Here is a 23,349-nt window from a genome sequence, read left to right on the forward strand (position 1 = left end):
AGCTGAGGACAGCAGAGAGACAAACCTGAAGAGTTTAGATCATCTGGTGTCAGACACACTGCTAGAGCTGCTCCAGAATCTTCCATATGTTCATCCTGAGAGGGTCAGGAGACCTTCCCGACCCTCCACAGGGACCGCTGCACCTCAGAGCAGCAGACGTGTCTGGGAAATAAACCATCACCGTGTTAAATAAATAAACTAATAAATAAAAAGCTGTGTTATACCCCCCTCCCCCGACCGGCTGCTGGACCCTGATTGGCTGATGGACCCTGATCGGCCCTTAGAGCTGGTGGGAGGATGAAAGTTTGACTCAGTGTGAAACATGGAGAGGAGGTGGAGGGTTTAGTGTCTCCGTTATGGATTTCTCTGTGAACCTGGTCCAGATCTGCTGTTTGTTTCTTCTTCTGCTAGTCAGACTGAAGCCCTGCTCCGGATCCGGGTCCGTGCTGCTCAACGCCTCGGTGGGACCCGGTTGGATTTATCACATTGACCGGGATTTAACTCCCGGTTCCGTCCTCCGCTTCATCCACATCCAGAGACGAACCGGGGTCGTTTTTCTCTCTGGAGTGCCCAGATGCGGGTTCCGGAGGAGAAACTCTTTTCCGGTCTATGTTCAGCTCCGATCCCTGACTGATCCACAGGAGTCCATCGTGATCCGCCTCCGGCTGCTCCTCCACAGCCGGGACTGTGTGATCCGACCCGCGGGACAGTCCGTCAACTCAGCGGTAAGCGTTCACTTGACGCTCCGGTCCGGCACGGTGCCGCCATGCGCCCTCACCGACCACCTGCGGAGCAAAGTTCATCATCACCTGCCGCATTTCCTGCGCAGAAACCAACATTTTCAGATTTCCTGCGCAGCTAAAGGTAAGAAGAAAAGTTTCTCTGGTGGTTTTAGTCCTGAATGTTTGACGTCTGAGCTGGAGGCGGTGTGCGCGTTGTGGGACGCTCGCAGCCACCGTACCTCCACGCTCGTGCTCCTGAAGCTCCGCCCCGCCGACCCACCTGCTGACGTAACTCCAGTGTTTGCTAAGCGCAGAAGACGTGCACCTGTGAACTCAGCGCCTCACTTCCAGCTGCCCAACTATCAGGTCTCTGTACCCGAGAACGAGCCAGCGAGGACACGTGTCATCACGCTGAAAGCTCTGGATGGAGACCTCGGAGCCGCTGGCCAGGTGAGCTACCACATGGAGGCTCTGTTCGACAGCCGGTCCAACGACTACTTCCAGATCGACCCGTTCACCGGCGGCATCTCCACCCTGCAGCCACTGGACCGGGAGGTCAAGGACACGCACGTCTTCAGGGTCGTTGCTACTGATAACGGAGAGCCGAGGAAGTCATCCACTGCGTACCTGACCGTCACTGTCAGTGACACAAACGACCAAGGGCCGGTGTTTGAGCAGACCGAGTACAGGATCAGCATCAGGGAGAACGTGGAGGCTGGGTTTGAGATGCTGACCATTAGGGCGTCAGATGGAGACGCTCCGTCCAACGGCAACATGATCTACAGGATAATCAGCGAGGAGGACACCGCTCCCTTTGAGATCCATCCCAGGACCGGGGTGGTACGGGTGACAGAGCGTCCCGACAGGGAACGAGTAGCTCAGTACCGGTTGGAGGTGGAGGCCAGCGACCAAGGCAGAAATCCAGGACCTCTCACCTCCACGGCCACCATGTTCGTCAGTGTTGAGGATGAGAACGATAATTATCCACAGTTCATCCAGAGACGCCACGTTGTCCAGATGTTGGAGAGCGTGGCAGCGAACACCAGAGTGACTCAGGTGGAAGCCACAGACGAGGATGAGGGCGACAACGGCAAAGTCCACTACAGCATCATCAGTGGCAACGTCAGGGGCCAGTTCTACATCCACTCCCTGACCGGCGTCATCTTCCTCATCAGCCCTCTGGACCACGAGACTGTCAGGGAGTACAACCTGCGGGTCAAAGCTCAGGACGGCGGCCGCCCTCCTCTCATTAACACCACCGGGCTCGTGGTCGTCAGGGTGGTAGATGTGAATGACAATGCCCCCATGTTCGTCAGCACGCCGTTCCAGGCCACCGTCCTGGAGAACATGGTCATTGGTCACTCTGTGATTCACATCCAGGCCATCGACGCCGACTCTGGTAACAACTCTCACTTGGAGTATCGGCTGACGGACGCAGCACCGGATGTCCCCTTCACCATCAACAAAAGCACTGGGTGGGTGACAGTCACCGGCGAGCTGGACAGGGAAACCACAGAGTTTTACATGTTCGGGGTGGAAGCCGTGGATCATGGAGTTCCTGCCATGTCGTCCTCCGCCTCTGTCAGCCTGACGGTCCTCGATGTGAATGATAATGTTCCCACGTACACTCAGGCGCTGTACAACATTAAGATCAACGAGGACGCGGCTGTGGGAACCAGCGTGCTGCTGCTGTCTGCTGTCGACCGCGATGCCAACAGCATCGTGATCTACCAGATCTCCAGTGGAAACACCAGGAACAGGTTCTCCATCACCAGCCAGAGCGCTGGCGGTTTGATCACCTTGGCGTTGCCGCTGGATTACAAGCAGGAACGACAGTATGTCCTGACGGTGACCGCGTCAGATGGCACACTCCAGGACGCCGTGCAGGTTTATGTCAACGTCACTGATGCCAACACGCACCAGCCGGTGTTCCAGAGCACCAACTACCAGGTGATGCTGAGCGAGGACCGGCCTGTTGGCTCCACCGTGGTCACCATCAGTGCCACGGACGAAGACACGGGAGAGAACGCTCGCATTAGTTACATCATGGAGGACAACGTGCCGCAGTTTAAAATCCACCCGGGAACAGGCGCCATCACTACACAGACTGATGTGGACTACGAGGACCAGGCCTCCTACACCCTCGCCATCATCGCACACGACCACGGCATCCCTCAGAAATCAGACACCACGTACGTTGAGATCATAGTGCTGGACGCCAATGATAACGCTCCACAGTTCCATCGGGACCTCTACCAGGGCTCTGTGTTCGAAGACGCTCCGGTTCACACCAGCGTGCTGCAGATATGCGCCTCCGACCGAGACTCTGGTGCTAACGGCAGAGTCAGCTACGCCTTCCACAGCAGTGAAGATGGAGACTTCTTCATCGAGCCGTACTCTGGCATCATTAGGACGGCGAGGAAACTGGACCGAGAGAACGTGGAGGTGTACCACCTCCGAGCGGTTGCTGTGGACAAAGGTGTCCCCCCTCTCAGAGCCACAGTGGACGTCCAGGTTTCTGTCCTGGACATCAATGATAATGCTCCTGTGTTTGAGGAAGACGAGATGAACCTCTATGTGACAGAGAACAGTCCTGTGGGCTCCGTCATTGCTCGAATCACCGCAACGGATCCTGACGAGGGAACGAACGCTCAGATCCTGTTTCAGATTGTGGAAGGAAATGTCCCCGAAGTCTTCCAGCTGGACATCTTTAACGGGGACCTCATCGCGCTTGCTGACTTGGATTATGAGTCAAAATCCAAGTTTACCATCATCGTCCAGGCCACTTCGGCTCCATTAGTGAGCCGTGCCGCCGTCCACATCCACTTGCTGGATGTCAACGACAACGTCCCTGTCCTGCAGGACTTTGAGATCATCTTCAACAACTACATCACCAACCGGTCCGACACCTTTCCTGCTGGAGTGATCGGGTCGGTGCCGGCCCGGGACCCAGATGTGACTGATAAACTGAGGTTCAGTTTTTTGGAGGGAAATGAGCTGAACCTGCTGATTCTGAACCAGGCCAGCGGAGAGCTGCAGCTCAGCAGGGACCTGGACAACAACAGACCTCTGGAGGCCTCCATGAAGATCCGAGTGAGCGGTAAGAAACCTCAGAAACACCTCCGAACAATTTAATTCAATGCAACTTCATTTATTGGAGCAGAGGCAGACGGGGAAGGAAAGAAAACTTTAAGTTTAAAAACGGGTTCAGAGTCCTTCATTCACAACGTTCCTGCTGTCAGACTTAAACCTCATATCTAAATATAACAACACTCTCAGAGATAGAGTCTGTATGGAGAAGGTGCATTAAGTGTTGGAGTTACTGCTCACTCTGAATTCAGTTAAAATCAATCAGTCCTCAACAGCAATGTTAGGAATGAACCATTATTTGGATTATTGATTAGTCTGCTGGTTAAAATCTGTTAAATCAAACTCAGTGTAGTTGCATTAACTCTTCAGAGTCAGATATGTGGAGGCAGCTTCACCAGAAATGTAACTCCCCTCAGTTTACTGTAAAAAAACCTTGGTACTCCATTTCTGGGGATGTTCTTGTTCAGTCACTTTGAAAAAAGAATTTTATTTAGAAAACATTTTGTCGTCTAAAGCTCACTGTAACTAAAACTATTTTCCTCTCATGTCGATAGAGCCGTGTGAAGCATTTAGAGAGTAGAGAATGTTTTCTCTCTGCCTCACAGTCAGATTCCAGGCTGCGAAGGAGGATTCAAGTTCAGTTAAAATAGATGAAGACAAACAGAAGACAGGATGATGTCACACAAAACACGCTCAGCCCAGCAGTGATCGATTAGTTTGTGTGTGACAGAAGCTAGCAATGCTATTTCCACATAGAGATTTTAAATGATCGTAATGGCAGCGGTAAAACGGATGAATAATAATAGTAATCCTGGCAGCGGGTGTAGAACATAAGGGTCCACCTGGAGCAAAGCTCTCAGGCTGCAGCAGCAGCTACAATCCAGGTCCTTCTTTTGCTGTGTTCCAAACGTCACCCTCATTCAGAGAGAAGCAGTGTCACGCTTTTAGTTGAATGCAACATTAGGATGTGTGCGGTTAGGACTACAAATAGAGAGCCAAAGTCATGACATCACTTCCTGTCTACCCTCTGTTCCACCAGCTTCTGTAAGTTGTAACCTGAAAGTGTCTAACTGAAAAATGAACCATAGAGTTTCCTTTCTACATTACTGTTATTACAGACGGTGAACTAACACCAGGTTCTGGTTCCTCGTTGCTCTGTGTGGTGGATCTGCGTATGAAATGTCGTAGTTTGATCTTCCGGTGTTTGTCGGTTTCTCTTCTTCTGTGGTGTTTCTGACAGAGTAACTGCTGATGGGACATAAGTGTCAATTCAAAAGGAGTATTCTTCTTCTTAGTATTAGTAAAACATCAGACACAACTGAAACCATTTTGACTTGAATTATTAATTGCGATTAATCACATTGTTACGCGCTAAATTGAATAATGAATTCTAAAGTAGTGTGTTGCCACTTTTAATTTAAATGTACTGCTATAAACACAAAGTGCAATAACATGTGGTTTGTAAACACTTTACAAACCACATCGCCGAAGCTGAATTGTCTTGAATCTCTCACTGTTTAACTAAACAGGACACCAACAGGAGGGAATTCACATGGCAGAGCATCCCCGCAAAACTAGATGAAGGCCTGTCCGGTAAAGTTATTAGTTATGTAGCCTGTAATTTTAACCTAATTTAAATAGGCTACAGCTGAGTAGCGCACAGAAGCCGTTGCCATGGTTACTCTCCATAGAGCGCCTGCCGTTTACTCGCAGAGCGCCGTCTCCCTGTCTGATCACCTGAGAGAACCTAGCGAAGCCTCTCTCCGCTGCTGGTTTGGGTGGCTGATTCCAGGGGCGTAGGAGCGACATTGAACCTGGGGGGGGACGCTGAAATGCTAAGGGGGTTCGGAGGCATGCCCCCCCCCACCGATTTTTTTTTTAATAAACTTAATGCTAATTTCTAATGACTTTTGAAAACAGAATGTACTAATTAGGGTGGTTGAAAGAGGGTCTTTGTAGTGACAGAAGATGGAGAATTTTTTCTACTCCTGCTCCTGTGACCTCCTCTTCCTCTTAAAATACTGCAGGATGCTCGTTTCTGTGTGAACATTTCAAATACATTTCAATTGTTTATGGACACGTAGCAGAGACACATACACACCTCCTGGCACAAGTTTTTAAGGTCAAGGATGGTCACAGACGGAGGCAAAAAAGTGGCCCAGGAGTTTGTCCCTGGTGAGCCCGCTCTCCAGACAAAGCATTTGTCAGGCCTTCTTGAGAATTTTATGCAAGTACAGTACATAACCAAATTTTAAAAACACCCATCTAACACTCCTAAAGTAAAGTAATAAGTAGATAACTAAATAAGCCATATCATCATCAATCTAACCATAAACTGCTGCTTTGGCCTGTGCTAGCTTTGACTCTGTTCTGCTCTTGCCCTCATCTCTGCTGTCTGTTTCATGTTCACCATGACAGCACTAGTGCTGGTCCCGCTGGCCAGTGGCAGGTAGAGTACTCAAAATCTTTATTCAAGAAAAAGTACAATTACTCCCATAAAAAGGAAAAGAAAAAAATGACAAACCTAGTCATGTATAAATATAATAATATATTTTTTCTGCTGCAACATGGTTATTTCTAAGGAATGCAATTTGCTTTGCTGGTTGATTATCTTTAGCTATTTCTGTTTAATAATTATTTTTCTTTTTAAATCTCCACGAGTTGATAAGATCACTTTAAAATATCAGTTTGCTGCCCAGCCGCTATTGTTGCCTGTATCTTTTATTATGGACATGTAGCCAACCAAACCTCTTTCTTTGCAGCAGCACAGGCAGCCAAAACAATCTGATTATTCCTAAAGCATCTAAATAATCTTTACAACGTAAAGAATTGTTGTGGCAGTAACACGGAGCAGCTCGTTGCTGAAGCAGGGTAAACTACATACAGAGGAAGCTGTGCGTCATGCGTAAAGCCCAACAGGACTGTTTTATCCACCATATTTTCTCTCTCTATGCATCTCAAATATGATTGTTTCCGGATTAAATAACAACTCGTAGCTGCTGAGTGAATCCAAGATTCGTTTCACCGGCGACTTTCTGTTTATGGACTCACTATAAAACTAATAAAAAAACAGGTGAATATCCATCAAAAGAAAGCGATGCTCTTTTCAACAACAGGATACTGTTAATTTCTCAGAATCAATCTAGTGATCATCTAAATTAGATGTTACAGTGTGAAGTTTAGGTTTTCTCTGCAGAAACTAAATACGCTTTAATGCGCCGTTAATGGAAAGTGAAAGTAGGTGCCGGCCGGCTTGAACGACGCAGGCTTTCCAACAGGCCACTAGTGCCAAGGTGTGCGCTCACTGGATTTCAGTTGTATCAGTAGAACAATTAAGCCTTAAACTGGGGTGGTGATGGCACATAGATAAGATGCTTGCCTTTGGTGTGGGAGACCAGGGTTCAATCCCCCACTGTGACCCATTCACCAATGTGTCCCTGAGCAAGACACTTAACCCCTAGTTGCTCCAGAGGCGTGCGACCTCTGACATGTATAGCAATTGTAAGTCGCTATGGATGAAAGTGTCAGCTGAATGAATAAATGTAAACTGCAAAGGTATTTGCCTGATTTTCTAAATGTTTTCATCTGCCCAGCTCATTCATCTCTGTGATAAGCGCCCGTCTCTGTACCACAGAGGAGACCTGGTGCTCTTATGCGTAACTGCACGCACACAGCCTGGCTGACAGCTCATTCGGTTAACGAAGCCTAATGCAGATTACAGACTGATGAAGGTATGAATGGAAAATGTAGCGAAATTAAAAGTATATTGCTGGCCCACAGAAAATACTGGAGTAAAGAGTAAAAGTAAGCTACAGTTTTAAAAAAGGAACGCGAAAAGGTGCCAATTACTTTATTTTATTGATTTATTTTGCAAAATTATGTTACTTGTAACAAGTCACTACACCCCCTGCAGCAGGTGTCCTCACTGCTGTCTTCAGGTACAAGAAGAACAGCACAAATGAAACGTAATATTGAGGCTCTTTGTTGCACCTGCTTCCCTTAACTTTTCAGCACCACCTTTGCGTTGTGTCGCATGTTTTCTATCGGCCTATGTGATTTTTGTCCCGTTTCAACTGTTTAATTATGTCTTGATTGATTATTGGTTGATTGACTCAAACTAGCCTGGCTATGAGCCCTCTCCAAAATCGCCAGAAAAAGTGAGGGGGACAAAACAGATTTTGAAATGTGGGGGGGACATGTCCCCCTCATGCATAATGGCTCCAACTTGTATGGCTGATTCTCAGGCTGATCAACATCCCCCAGAGCCAGCAAGCAGCAGACTTTCAAAATAATAATAAAAACCACATTAACGTGACAGAAAATAATTAATGCGTGAACGCGATAACGTGCACAGCTCTAGTTAAAACAGAACACACTGTCAACGGCTTCTGTCTCTTTCTGCTGTCTTCAAGGTTCGATGTTTTGAGACTTTGTGCACTTCAGAAGGAACGTTGTCAAGCTTTAATTTACCAGACGTGTTTTTACAGTAACGACATGAAGCGAGTTTAAACAGCAGCAGAATCTGGATCTGAGTCTCAGTAGGCGGTCTGATGGGGTCTCACAGGGAGGGGGTCTTTGGCATTCTATCAGCATGTGTCTCCATGGCAACAGAGACCAGCTCCATATTTGGGACATGTTAAAGAAAAGGGGAGAGAGGGGGAGGAGGTCTTTGTCCTGATGCAGATTAAAGTGAGCTCGCGCTGATCTGTCTGCGAAGCTGCTTTGCTCGCACACCAACAGACGCTTACGTCACTTGTGTGAATAAGACGCTTGCGTCTGTTGGCTCCTGAGGGCCTCCTGAGCGTTTACACTGCACCGTCTTACAGGATCAGTTTGTTTGTGTCCAGGAGTTTCCCGTTAGACTCGGCCAGCAGGTCTACAGGAGGGCAGCTGGGACAGGCGGAGGTGTCAGGGTGGTGTTGGGGCGGGTGCAGAGCCGGGAGGGGGGACAGGGAGAGCCCCACGCAGGGGACGCAGGGGATGGTGGGCACGCTGGGCACTTGGTGACACTTTGGACGGTGGGCACAGTGGGGACGCTGGGCACACTGGTGACACAGGGGACGCTGGGCACAGTGGGGACGCTGGGCACAGTGGGGACGCTGGGCACAGTGGGGACGCTGGGCACGCTGGGCACAGTGGGGACGCTGGGCACGCTGGGGACATGTCTCCACTTTCTGAAGGGGCTGATTTTGTCTCCCCAAGCATAATTAGTTAAAAATGAAGAATATTTTGCACTAAGAAATGTAAACTGAGAAATGAGAAAATGAAATGCAAGTTGAATATAGAAGAAGAAAATGTGCACTGTCCAAAAAAAGTAACTTAAACTAAAAAAAACAATCTGATTAAAAATGACTGAAAACTAACTTTAGCAGCTTCTGCACTCAGTTTCTTCTTGTCCCAGTTTTCCGTTCTCTCCCTGTGAACATGACAAACTCGCTAACGAGGCAGTTTAACTGTTAACTTTGTTCCTGAAGTTGTTTCTTTGTTGTCAGATGTTCGGTCAGGGATGCTGGACAGGCCTGTTGTCTTCTCTGGGCTGACCTACTGTAGGCGTGGTTTTGCTGTTGGGTGGTGTTGTAGGTGTGGGTCTCCAAGCTGACATCTTTTATTCCAACAGCTGAAAAGATTTCTATAGTTATGTTTCATGTCACAGTAAAGTGAGACTGAGATCCAGAACAGAGAACAAGCTAATTAATATTAATAAATAATTATTATACATGGCTTAACTTCAATTTCTGCTTCTTTGATCTTGTTCTACATTCAGTCAGAATTCACATGAAACCCGTCACGCTGATCTGGATCTGGTTTCCTTGTCAGTGTTCGGCTCAGCAGGTCCTGGTCTGCCCCTGGTCTCATTCGGACAGTCTGACTGACGGTTACTGTGGGAGACAAGGGGGACGTGTTGAAATCTGCCCCAGAGCTCAGAACTAAAGAGCCTCCGTCAGACCGGAACACAAAGAGGGATCGGTTCAGTCCCACAGAGTCTGAAAGAAGGTTCCTTTCAAGTCGCTAATAAAAACGAGGAGCTTTCTGCTGCAGCAACATTTACTGAGAGTTATTGACAACATGACATTTTCTGTGGTGGTCCAGGGATCAGATCTTCCTCATGCGGTGCTCACTTTGGTGTTTTAGGAACGTCACTCTGAGCGCACGCTCGCCCCCCTAGTTTTTCTGTTAGAACATTCTTGAGTTACGAAACGTCAGATTTTGCTGCGTTTAAGAAAAGTACAGAAAGCTAATGTTGCACTTTATTAACAACGCGTTCTGTGCAAGAACCTTTTAACAACGTTTCTGATGTAGAATCCAAACATTAAGATCCCAGATAGGGTTGTGAGAAGTTCCATTAACAGTCTGTGAATTCAGAAGCTTTGACTTTCAGAGTTCAGTTCTTGCAGCTGCTGTGTGTCTGACAGTGATGTTTAGTCCTCATCAGACGCGTACAGATCTGTTGTGGTTCTGGTGGCCCGCTTCAGGCTGAGGTTCAGGTAAAACATGAAATGTGTATGGGTCAGTTATCGCACTGAAGTTTCTCTGACCTCATGTATTATGACTTTTCTTCATCATCATCATGAAACATGTTTGTAGAATCAGAGCTTCACTTTGACTCTTCAGCCTTTAAGCAAGTTATTTTCAGCTTCATCACATTATTTGAACCAATCAGAGGCCCCTGTTGTCACAGCGAGTTTGTTTTACTGTTTGACATAATGTGAGCAGACAGTGGAACAGAGCGGACGGCTTGTTTCTTTTGTTCAGTCATTACAGATGGGGGTCTGTGGCTGTCGGGTGGGGGGGGGGGGGGGGTGCCTCCTTCAGTCTGTTGGGATGCTCCGGACTTATGGAGTCTTCTGAGACTTATGTTTTGTCTGTATGTTCTCTGATGGTTTCAGTTTCCTCAGCAGTTCCAGGCAGTCGGTGCTTCGAGCTAAAGGTTAAAGGCCGTTACGTTTTAGCGCCATCGTCACCACAAACTGGACTCACATCTTTCCTGAACTTTCAGGGTTTTGCCCACAGCACAAAGACCTGAATAAAAACAATCCAGGTGGACTAAAAAGAATCAACATTTTTCTTTTCTTACCTGAATTTTCACGTTTTGTCCTTTTCTCCCCCAATTTTGAAATTGGGCCTTCACCAGATGTACGGGATTTCCTTTCAGACTTGAATGAACAAAAGCTTTAAAACAACATTTATAATAATAATAACAATCTTTATTTATAGAGAACTTTTCAAAAACCATGTTACAAGGTGCTTTGACAAATGCAAAGACAAAAAAACAAACAAAACAGACGATAGGATCCACAATCCACAAAGCTAGAAAACACTTAAAATACAAGTAAAAAAAGAGTTTAAATAAATAAATAAAATCAGGAAAGGCTCTCCTGTAAAAGTATATTTTAAGAAGAGTTCACTGACTCAGCCAACCCGGTTTCCTCGGGCTGTTCCAGACTGCAAACTGACCCCCTTTAGTTTTCAGTCACAACTCCGAGGATCTGATGGTGCGTGCTGGTGCGTTTGGGATAAAAGGTCAGAGATAGAACAGGGAGAGAAGCCATGAAGATCATAGCTCATCATGGTTCTTTGTTCTGGTTCTGCAGCCTGGCAGCTGAGTTCTGGACAGTCTGGAGTCCATCAATAGATTTTTGGGTCACTTCTTCTGAGGGGCAGGTAGATGATGCAGAGTCTAAATCAGAAGAACCCATTCGAGACAGTGTCCCTGATACCAACACAGAGCTCCAGACCAGAAATGAGAGTCAAAAGCAGCAGTCGGGTCTAAGAGCACAAGAACAGCAGATCACCAGAACCAGTTAAAAAGATTAAAAACTCATGCACATCTAAAAACCAAGACCCACCAATCTTCATCTATAGACGGGTGGACAGTCACCTTACAGTATTTGGACACTTGGTGAACCCCTGTAGATCTAGGAAGGAGAAATATCCCCAGACAGGAAGTACCCTTCAGATTTGCCGTTAGCATTGCATGTGTTCACACATTGTTACCTCGCAGGGCTCCGTAAAACAAGTCTTCATCCATCTTTGGAACGTCTTCGTCACACCTGAAGCTGGCTCACTTTATGCCTCTAACACTGTGACCCTTCCTCCATCGCCACGCTCAGGACAAGTTTGTCCACGCAGTGTCTGTCCCTCTACTCATGTTGGTCTGTCTGTCCGTCCTCAGATGGCGTCCACCAGGTGACAGCTCTCTGCTTGCTACGCGTCTCCATCGTCACCGACGACATGTTGACCAACAGCGTCACCGTCCGATTGGACAACATGTCTCTGCAGCACTTCCTGTCCCCTCTGTTGTCTCTGTTTGTGGACGCTATGGCTGCCGTCCTCTCCACCCGCCGAGACCACGTCTTCGTCTTCAGTATCCAGAACGATTCCCAGGTGGAGAGAAACGTCCTAAACTTGACGCTCTCCGCCATGCAGCCGTCTGAGGACCATGATGCACTGGGAGGTGGCGTCTTGTCTTCTGAGACGCTGCAGGAGCAGATCTACCTGAACCGGACTCTGCTGACGCTGCTGTCCAATCAGAACGTGCTGCCGTTCGATGATAACGTCTGTCTGCGAGAGCCCTGCGAGAACTACATGAAGTGTGTGTCGGCGCTGAGCTTTCACAGCACGGCAGCGTTCACGGCGTCCGACACGCTGCTGTTCAGGTCCATCCAGCCGGCGGGGGGGCTGAGGTGCCGCTGCCCGCCGGGTTTCACCGGGGAAACCTGCAACATGGAGGTCGACCAGTGCTACTCTTCCCCGTGTCTGAACGGAGGGACGTGTCACCGCACAGAGGGAGGATTCAACTGTCAGTGTCCTCAGAGACTCAGTGGTCAGTTTATTCTGTCCTTTTATCCACTCATTTCCTGTCAGTGTCCTCTTCTTCAGACTTTCACCTGATAATTGAACCATTTTCAAGTTCTTTCAGAGTAAAAGTAAAGAGGTGAGGGTTAACACTGATGGAGTTTTAATGACTCCATGACTTTTCCTTTAGTGCTGAACATCCAAAGTTTTTACAGATGAAATTATTCAACATGTAATTCATGCTAAACATCTTAATGCTTCATCTTCTGTCTCTGTCCAGGTGCACTGTGTCAAGTGGACTCTGGGTCTGGACGTTGTATCTCAGGTGTGTGTAAGAATGGCGGCAGGTGCGTCGACCTGCAGGTGGGCGGGTTCGTATGTCAATGTCCTGATGGAGACTTTCAGACGGCGTACTGCGAAGAGACGAGTCGAAGCTTCCCGAGACGATCCTTCATCACCTACAGCGGCCTGAGACAGAGGTTCCGCTTCCACCTGTCCTTCAGGTGAGACAATGTGTCCCTCAGTCGAGCAAACCTGTCCTTCAGGTCATGAAGTCACTTAGTGACAGATCTTTCCCGGCGTTCTCCGAGAGTTTCCGTGAACCTGTAAGCATTGTCAACATTTTGTTCCCGTAAATGTGGCCTGGTTTTTCTTAATTTGAAAATGGAGAAACAATCTCGGGGGACCCTGTCCTTAAAGGGTAATGTTGGTATTTTTTAACCCTGGGCTGTTTTTCCACACATGTTGGTGAAATAACGAGCAGGTACAAAATGTTTTGGTATCCGTCAAAATGGCGTCCACAGAAAGAGCTTCTTGTTGCCAGTGACAGGCTCAGACTGTCACACCAGGTGTCGGATGGATCATCATGAGAAGGATCCCTATGAGGGACTCCCCTCATGACCCCCTTTGTTTTTAACAGGAAACTGAAGTCTCGCTCTGAAATCTCATGAGAGGCTGGAAGAGTTGTTGCAGGAAGACGCCGGTGGAAACACATCCATGGACTGTAAAAAAAAATCAGCTTGAGAAAAATGTGCTTCCAAAGAGTCTAAGCTTTTCTTGAAGCTTTCAAGCACATCTCATGGTCTTAAATAGCTGCTAAGCTATCATTTATTAAACTGTACATAGGAAAGACTCCTAAAGGCACACAGGAAGTACGTGTACACAAAAATGGCACCTGCACTCGTATTTGCTCGACCGAGGCAACGAAAACGATCCTAAATTGTGGTTCTGTTTGTGTGCGCTGCAAATAATCTTAAATTATGTTTTTTATTGTGCACTGATTAATCAAGCAGGTGTTTAGAAAGGCTTTCATCTGTTTTACAAATTAACTTTTTTTTGGTTTATACGTCTTTAATACTCTTTTGATTTATTTTACACAACAGTATCCATTTCAAACGTTTCATCTTTCCATCATTTGAGTCGCCGTTTCTCATTTCTCCAGTCTATGTGCGTTGCTGCAGCTAACGATTATTTTCATTGTTGAATAATCTGCTGAGGATTTTCTAGATTCAACGATTGATTGATGGTCTGTAAAAAATCAGAAAACTCCGGAGGCAAATTAGCGTCTTCAGATTGTTTGTTTCCACCAACACTAAATAAAGAATCAGAAAGAGAAAAAATCACTGTGAGAATCTGGAACCCGCATATTTTTGTTATTTTGCATGAAAAGTGTCTGTTGATTGACTCGTCGATTGATCAGGTTTCAGCGGTAAATATCAGGACTTGTTTGAAGTAAAGAGAATCTGATCCACCTTCAGTTCATCTGCTGAGCTGCAGCCGAGTTCAACCCGTTCTCACTCCCAAATTGTCACAAATGGACGCACGGTCAAGACCCGTTGGCAGCAGTTTGTAACGCACTGTGGAGCCCCTTAGCGGCATAGTTCAACACACGTGAGGAAGCCCTGTAGCGTCATTTATGAACGGTAAAGGTAGGTGTGGCATATTTAACAGAACAGTCCAACAAAGGGGGTGGTTGGGGTAGACGGTGGGCCAGAAGCTGGACTTTCATCCAGTGTTCATTTACTGTGTATAACAAAAAGACAACATTGAATTAACCCTAACACTAACCAAGTGGTTTTGGTGTCTAAACCTAACCAAGTACGTTTGGTGGTTCTCAGTCATCCGGGTCATAGTTATCCAAAAAAGTTTAAAGTAAAGCGCAAACGAGCCCACTGAGGTTAAATAGCTTAGTTTCCCTACCAGTCAGTCAGAAGTGAAGAAGTCTCTTGGCTGCGGGATGAAACTGAAATTGTTGATAACTTGACCTTGGAGCCCTAAACGACGCTAAAGGGTACCCAGGCCGCTATAAAGCGATGCCAACAGGTCTTGACCCCAGCCAACATTTATATGTGTGGCCCATGTGGGTAGTAAATGGGCTAAAAAATGGGTCCTATATTGTCCATGGGTTCCATAATGGCCCAATGTCATTTGCTCACATGGGTTTTATGCAGGATTACACTGGGTCTTAGGCGAGCCCCAACTGGGCCCCATTTGTGTTGCCCATTGTAAGCCTATGTACTCGTTTCCCATTAGTGACTAACTAAGACCCACATAGGAAGCCCACCCAGATTTGCCCATTTGGAACCTTCTTAGTTTACGCACATGGGTCCCAGATAATATGCCCATTTGGTACCCATGTAGCCCAAGCAAACCCATGTGGGGCCCAGATACACATGTTGGCTGAGACCAAGCGTCCATATGTGAGTTTGGGACTGAGTATGTGTTGGTCAGTTTCAGGAGGATCTGATCTGAGGTCAGATCTGAGGTCTGATGATCAGACATCAGACCAGAGGACAGGAAGTGATGGGTTGTGTTGGACAGAGACAACAGGAAGTGGCTCTGTCCTGTTCCTGTCTGTCCTTTATCTCTCTCTTTCCACATTCCTCCTCTTCCTGAACTCTGCACAAAATTTTCCTGCTTTTAGAAATCACTTCCTGTTATTAATGTTGGCTGAGCTGATTAGATGATTTGACTGACCCTGTCTCTGTGAAGGAACAATATGACAACAGTTTATTGGCTGAGATTTAATAGGATTATAATCGAAAAAAATGTTTGCAATTTATCTGCAGAATGTTTTACAGTAAAAACAAAAAACTGTAGAGAATCCCAAGTTATTAAATTATTAGAATGAGATTATCATTTTTATAATCAATGAATCACAATATAAATATCTGCCAGTATACAGTATAACAGTATATCCAAGATAATGCTGATAAATGTCCGTCTGCTGGACGAAATGTAAATGACTCATTTTTCATTACATATCATTTAAAAAAAATCTAATTGCTTTATTTTACTTTACATTAGATGTCATGTTACATGTGATCTGTCATGTTATATGAGATAATCTTGTATCTGAAGTTACATGTTACATGTGAAGTTACATGTGAAGTTACATGTTATATGTGATGTTACATATGATGTTACATGTGATGTTACATATGATGTTACATGTGATGTTACATGTGATGCTACATGTGAAGTTACATGTTATATGTGATGTTACATATGATGTTACATGTGATGTTACATATGATGTTACATGTGATGTTACATGTGATGCTACATGTGAAGTTACATGTTATATGTGATGTTACATATGATGTTACATGTGATGTTACATATGATGTTACATGTGATGTTACATGTGATGCTACATGTGAAGTTACATGTTATATGTGATGTTACATATGATGTTACATGTGATGTTACATATGATGTTACATGTGATGTTACATGTGATGCTACATGTGAAGTTACATGTTATATGTGATGTTACATATGATGTTACATGTGATGTTACATATGATGTTACATGTGATGTTACATGTGATGCTACATGTGAAGTTACATGTTATATGTGATGTTACATATGATGTTACATGTGATGTTACATATGATGTTACATGTGATGTTACATGTGATGCTACATGTGAAGTTACATGTTATATGTGATGTTACATATGATGTTACATGTGATGTTACATATGATGTTACATGTGATGTTACATGTGATGCTACATGTGAAGTTACATGTTATATGTGATGTTACATATGATGTTACATGTGATGTTACATATGATGTTACATATGATGTTACATGTGATGTTACATGTGATGCTACATGTGAAGTTACATGTTATATGTGATGTTACATGTTATGTGTGACGTTTCATGTTATATGTAAAGTTACATGTGATGCTACATGTGAAGTTACATGTTATATGTGATGTTACATGTTATGTGTGACATTTCATGTTATATGTAAAGTTACATGTGATGCTACATGTGAAGTTACATGTTATATGTGATGTTACATGTTATGTGTGACGTTTCATGTTATATGTAAAGTTACATGTGATGCTACATGTGAAGTTACATGTTATATGTGATGTTACATGTTATGTGTGACATTTCATGTTATATGTAAAGTTACATGTGATGCTACATGTGAAGTTACATGTTATATGTGATGTTACATGTTATGTGTGACGTTTCATGTTATATGTAAAGTTACATGTGATGCTACATGTGAAGTTACATGTTATATGTGATGTTACATGTTATGTGTGACATTTCATGTTATATGTAAAGTTACATGTGATGCTACATGTGAAGTTACATGTTATATGTGATGTTACATGTTATGTGTGACGTTTCATGTTATATGTAAAGTTACATGTGATGCTACATGTGAAGTTACATGTTATATGTGATGTTACATGTTATGTGTGACATTTCATGTTATATGTAAAGTTACATGTGATGCTACATGTGAAGTTACATGTTATATGTGATGTTACATGTTATGTGTGACGTTTCATGTTATATGTAAAGTTACATGTGATGCTACATGTAAAGTTACATGTGATGTTACATGTTATGTGTGACGTTTCATGTTATATGTGAAATAACATGTAATATGAGATGTGTTGTTTGACTGCGTCAGGTTTGTGACCAGAGACAGGGACGCTCTGCTGCTGTATAACGGGCGATTCAATCACAGACACGACTTCATCGCTTTAGAGATCGTCAGCGAACAGGTTCAGCTCAGCTTCTCTGCAGGTAAAACTCTTCTTCGTCTTTGTCATTCTTCAGATTGTCTGTTGGGTATGAAGCAGCTATTCTGTCCTCTGCAGGTGAAAACCGGACCTCTGTGGAGACGTTTGTGGAGGGCGGAGTCAGTGATGGAGAGTGGCACTCAGTTCACCTGCACTACTACAATAAGGTGTGTACTGATACTACAACATGCCGTATTCTTTATTTCATTAAGCACAGAGTCAAACCAGCAACCGTTACAGAAGCTTCTCAGCTGAGCCCCAGACCTGAAGCAGGCTTCCTTTGGACCTGCTGAGCACAGTCGGCCTCTCTCTGCAGCTCTGACGGGTGATTTACTGAACCAAAACCACACAAGCTTCCAGTCCTGAACCCAGAGTGGTCTGACTGAGGCACGCTCCCAGATGCACCGGGGCGGTTTCCTGTAATTTTAAACTCAGGCCTGAGGGGCTTTGTTTCTAAGGGGTCGTCTGATACGAGAGTTTGCAGGAGAGATGTCTGTGAAGGTTCATCTAGGTCGGAGTTTTCCTAGCAAGGGTAAAATAAAGATACTTAAAGATGTTTCCCCTCATCCGAGACCCTTTTTCAACGTTAAACTCACATTTGTGCGCCAACGCCGGTCGTTCAGGCTTTGCTTACGGTGACTCTAAGACTATTACGAGCAGCCAGGAGCACTAATGACCCCACAGAGGTTAAACAGCTGGGACTCCCTGTTGTCAGTCAGAACTGAGGAAGCCTCTTGGATGAGGGACAAAACGTCTTCGAGTCTCTTCATCAAGTCCAGCTGCCCTTGATTTACAGGAGGGAGTTTGATGTCTCGGTGCTGATATGAATGATGGAGTGTTGTTTCTGTACTGTGGATGCTTGTTGTTGTTGTTCATGATGGAGGTCTGCAGCTCTCACTGAATCACCTGTTGCAGAGTTTGCATCTCTTCTGCGGTGGAGTTCAGTTCATATGAAATTCTTCAGTATTTGAATGCATGAAAAAAGTCTCGGCTCCGGTAGGATTTTCCCGGGACAAAGGGGGTCAGGTTCAGTGGAGAATTCCCAGGAAATTCCTCTTCATCGACCTGCTTTCAGTTTGAGTCTGTGGGGAGATTTTTGTCCTTCACTGACAGGAAGAAGGAAAAACATCATCCACGTCACAGAGCTGCTGCTGTGGTACGTGGTGAAGGTCTCATCCCTGACCCCAGTGCATTCTGGGAAACACCTGCTGACCTGGCAGATTACGCGCTGACCCTTCATACAACAGAGGATTAAAATACTGCAGAAGCTCTAACAAGTAGATTTTTATTAAAGACAGAAAACATAGGACAGAAAACATGTAGAAGAGTCGTCACTACAGTGCGCCCTGCTGGTCAGAGTGAAGATAACACGCCGGTGTGATGAAGCAGCTGAAACGCAGCGAGGGGGCGAAAGTAGAACCGCAGGCTTAATCTCTAACATCATGTTTGAGCAACTGCAGCTGTCAGAAAACAAACAATACTTTAAGTATTAAGTACAAGCACTGAAGTACAGTAGGCCTACTTGAGTAAATGTACTCAGCTATTTTACACCACATGTTCCTTTAACCGTCTGACGTCAAACTGTCCAATAAAAGCAAAACTTCCGCGTAACATGTCGGAGTGTTCAGATTCAACTGGATCAGGTTTTGGGATCAGACTGTACTCACGTGGAGAGCCCGGCTGATAACAGGGCCTAGTTAGTTATCGGCTGATTTGCAGATGGTGTCTGTGTTTATAACAGCTGATTAGTGACAATTAAAAAAGGAAGTGGAGGTGGTCCTTCATCATGAGTGTTGTTGCTGCACAGTTTGACCACCAGAGGGCGCTCAGCAGCACACAAACGCATCGATCAGCTGACATGATCAGCTGTAGGTTTCTTTTAAACTGCACTATGTCATGTTATCTTGGTGAGGTAACACCTGTGGGAGAATCTGTGTTTCCAAAAAGAAGAAAAGAAGAATATCGGCCGTACAGGATATTTTTTTGTAAAATTGAATATCTCACTAGGGGAAATTTGTCTGCAGTTGGGAATTAAAAGATGTTTTAAAACCAAACTCTGTATCTTAACGTACCGTATCTGACGGCTGTAGTTTGGATGTAAACAAAGACATTTTGGATTATGAGTTTTCTCTTTCCAGAATGCTTTGCCCCATGACCTCCTCCCTCTCCTCTCTCTCTCCAGCTGAGCATCGGGCGTCTCGGCCCATCTGGTGAGAAGGTGGCAGTGGTTGCCGTGGACGACTGTGACGTGGAGCTGGCGATTCGTTTTGGCAGCCGGATCAGAAACTATTCATGTGCAGCTCAGAGCGCTCAGACCGGCCCAAAGAAGTGAGGGGGGGTATTGTTGTGTAAATGGACCACATTCAGACGCTTCAGTTTCTTTGTGTTTTTCAGCAGCAGCAGTTTCTGGGTCAAAGGTCATTTATTTACATACACTGAGCTAAACTACGGCAGCCATTATTAGTATTTACAGTAAACTTGAAACTCACCCACTTGAACTAACCCTAACCCTGAAATGAAGTGTTCAGTGAGGACGCTCAGACCCCCCACTCAGATATTTCAGCTTTGATTATTTCTGTAGTGTTAAAATATCTCCTCGTCTTGGTCTGGTGAACAAACATTGTGCATCGTCACATCTCTAATCTGAGCCCTGATGTCGCCCTCGCGTCCATGTCTGTCGTTCTTTGTTAGTTTACTGATGCAATTATCACAATATAAACATCCGTGTGTCTTGTAGGTGACATTTTATTCAGTATTACCAGTAACTGATTAATTTTATCAATAACATTTAAAAGCATTTTATAAATGTAAACAGTGTAGCCAACGTGCTGCTTTATATTATTGTTGTTATGTTTATCTGTGTATTAAACTGAGGTGAATCTCAGGATTTAACGTTCTCCCGTCCTGCAGGTCGTTGGATCTGACTGGACCTCTGCTTCTTGGCGGTGTTCCCGACCTGCCGGAGGATTTACCAGTCAGGAGTCGAGACTTTGAGGGCTGCATCAGAGACCTGAACATCGACGGACGGCAGGTGGACATGGCCCGGTTCATCGCCAACAACGGCACCAACGCAGGTACGACTGAACAAAAGCCCTCCAGGTGTGAAGGAACGAGAGACTGATCCCTGACAGGTTTGTTCTCCACTCGCCGCTGACTCTGGATCAGCCAACACGTTTACCTTCCATAGTATCGGCCAGCATGAGTGGAAGCTTTACACTGCTGACTGACTGGCTGTCTCGCTGACTGTTTTACTGCCTGTTTACTGCCTGTGTGCTGACAGTTTTACTGCCTGTTTTACTTCCTTCTGACTGCCTGTTTACTGCCTTCTGACTACCTGTTTTCTGCCTGTTGTCTGCCTGTTTGCTGACTGTTTTACAGCCTGCCTGCTGCCTGTTTCAGGGTGTTTGGTGAAGCAGGACTTCTGCAGCAGGATGTTTTCTCTGAAGGGAAGAAAGAACTTTGAACACTGTTCCTGTCTCGCTGACTGTTTTACTGCCTTCTGACTGCCTGTTTGCTGCCTGTTTTACTTCCTTCTGACTGCCTGTTTGCTGCCTGTTTTACTTCCTTCTGATTGCCTGTTTGCTGCCTGTTTTACTTCCTTCTGACTGCCTGTTTGCTGCATGTTTGCTGACTGTTTGACTGCCTGTTTGCCTGCCTGTTTTACTTCCTTCTGACTGACTGTTCGATTGCCTGTTTGCCTGCCTGTTTTACTGCCTTCTGACTGCCTGTGTGCTGACAGTTTTACTGCCTGTTTGACTTCCTTCAGACTGCCTTTTTGCTGACTGTTGCCTGCCTGTTTTCCTTATGACTGCCTGTGTGCTGACAGTTTTACAGCCTGTTTTACTTCCTTCTGACTGCCTGTTTACTGCCTGTTGTCTGCCTGTTTGCCGACTGTTTTATAGCCTGCCTGTTTCAGGGTGTTTGGTGAAGCAGGACTTCTGCAGCAGGACGTTTTCTCTGAATGGAAGAAAGAACTTTGAACACTGTTCCTGTCTCGCTGTTTTACTGCCTTCTGACTGCCTGTTTACGGCCTGTTTGCCGACTGTTTGACTGCCTGTTTAGCTGCCTTCTGACTGCCTGTTTACTGCCTGTTTGCTGACAGTTTTACTGCCTGCTTTACTTCCTTCTGACTGCCTGTTTGCTGCCTGTTTTCTGACTGTTACCTGCCTGTTTTACTTCCTTCTGACTGCCTGTTTACTGCCTGTTTGCTGACAGTTTTACTGCCTGTTTAACTGCCTTCTGACTGCCTGTTTATGGCCTGTGTGTTGACAGTTTTACTGCCTGTTTAACTGCCTTCTGACTGCTTGTTTACTGCCTGTTTGCTGACAGTTTGACTGCCTGTTTAACTGCCTTCTGACTGCCTGTTTGGCTGCCTTCTGACTGCCTGTTTACGGCCTGTTTGCTGACTGTTTGACTGCCTGTTTGCTGACAGTTTTACTGCCTGTTTTACTGCCTTCTGACTGCCTGTTTGGCTGCCTTCTGACTGCCTGTTTACTGCCTGTTTGCTGACAGTTTTACTGCCTGTTTTACTTCCTTCTGACTGCCTCTTTGCTGCCTGTTTTCCGACTGTTGCCTGCCTGTTTTACTTCCTTCTGACTGCCTGTTTGCTGACTGTTTGACTGCCTGTTTACTGCCTGTTTGCTGACTGTTTGACTGCTTGTTTAACTGCCTTCTGACTGCCTGTTTACGGCCTGTTTGCTGACAGTTTTACTACCTGTTTAACTGCCTTCTGACTGCCTGTTTATGGCCTGTGTGTTGACAGTTTTACTGCCTGTTTTACTTCCTTCTGACTGCCTGTTTATGGCCTGTTTGCTGACAGTTTTACTGCCTGTTTTACTTCCTTCTGACTGCCTGTTTGCTGCCTGTTTTCCGACTGTTGCCTGCCTGTTTTACTTCCTTCTGACTGCCTGTTTGCTGACTGTTTGACTGCCTGTTTACTGCCTGTTTGCTGACAGTTTTACTGCCTGTTTAACTGCCTTCTGACTGCCTGTTTATGGCCTGTGTGTTGACAGTTTTACTGCCTGTTTTACTTCCTTCTGACTGCCTGTTTATGGCCTGTTTGCTGACAGTTTTACTGCCTGTTTTACTTCCTTCTGACTGCCTGTTTGGCTGCCTTCTGACTGCCTGTTTACGGCCTGTTTGCTGACAGTTTGACTGCCTGTTTGCTGACAGTTTTACTGCCTGTTTTACTGCCTTCTGACTGCCTGTTTGGCTGCCTTCTGACTGCCTGTTTACTGCCTGTTTGCTGACAGTTTTACTGCCTGTTTTACTTCCTTCTGACTGCCTGTTTGCTGACTGTTTGACTGCCTTCTGACTGCCTGTTTGCTGACTGTTTGACTGCCTGTTTAACTGCCTTCTGACTGCCTGTTTACGGCCTGTTTGCTGACAGTTTGACTGCCTGTTTACTTCCTTCTGACTGCCTGTTTATGGCCTGTTTGCTGACAGTTTTACTACCTGTTTAACTGCCTTCTGACTGCTTGTTTATGGCCTGTGTGTTGACAGTTTTACTACCTGTTTAACTTCCTTCTGACTGCCTGTTTATGGCCTGTTTGCTGACAGTTTTACTACCTGTTTAACTGCCTTCTGACTGCCTGTTTATGGCCTGTGTGTTGACAGTTTTACTACCTGTTTAACTGCCTTCTGACTGCCTGTTTATGGCCTGTGTGTTGACAGTTTTACTG

The 23,349-nt window shown here is 45.6% G+C and overlaps 1 protein-coding gene across 2 annotated transcripts in view; it reads left to right on the plus strand.

Annotated features, from left to right (window-relative positions):
• Positions 1 to 323: 323 nt before the first annotated feature.
• The window catches only part of LOC123962408 (cadherin EGF LAG seven-pass G-type receptor 1-like), a 43,598-nt gene continuing 20,572 nt past the window's right edge, over positions 324 to 23,349 (plus strand). For both annotated transcript variants that reach the window (XM_046038510.1, XM_046038511.1), the window contains exons 1-7: positions 324 to 3,822; positions 11,986 to 12,636; positions 12,889 to 13,111; positions 17,557 to 17,672; positions 17,747 to 17,835; positions 19,851 to 19,996; positions 20,579 to 20,742. In XM_046038510.1, coding sequence (XP_045894466.1) covers positions 357 to 3,822; positions 11,986 to 12,636; positions 12,889 to 13,111; positions 17,557 to 17,672; positions 17,747 to 17,835; positions 19,851 to 19,996; positions 20,579 to 20,742 — 4,855 coding nt within the window. In that variant the 5' untranslated portion in view covers positions 324 to 356. The remainder of the gene's footprint in view (positions 3,823 to 11,985; positions 12,637 to 12,888; positions 13,112 to 17,556; positions 17,673 to 17,746; positions 17,836 to 19,850; positions 19,997 to 20,578; positions 20,743 to 23,349) is intronic.

Source organism: Micropterus dolomieu, linkage group LG22 (genome assembly GCF_021292245.1).
Source record: "Micropterus dolomieu isolate WLL.071019.BEF.003 ecotype Adirondacks linkage group LG22, ASM2129224v1, whole genome shotgun sequence".
NCBI lineage: Eukaryota > Metazoa > Chordata > Actinopteri > Centrarchiformes > Centrarchidae > Micropterus > Micropterus dolomieu.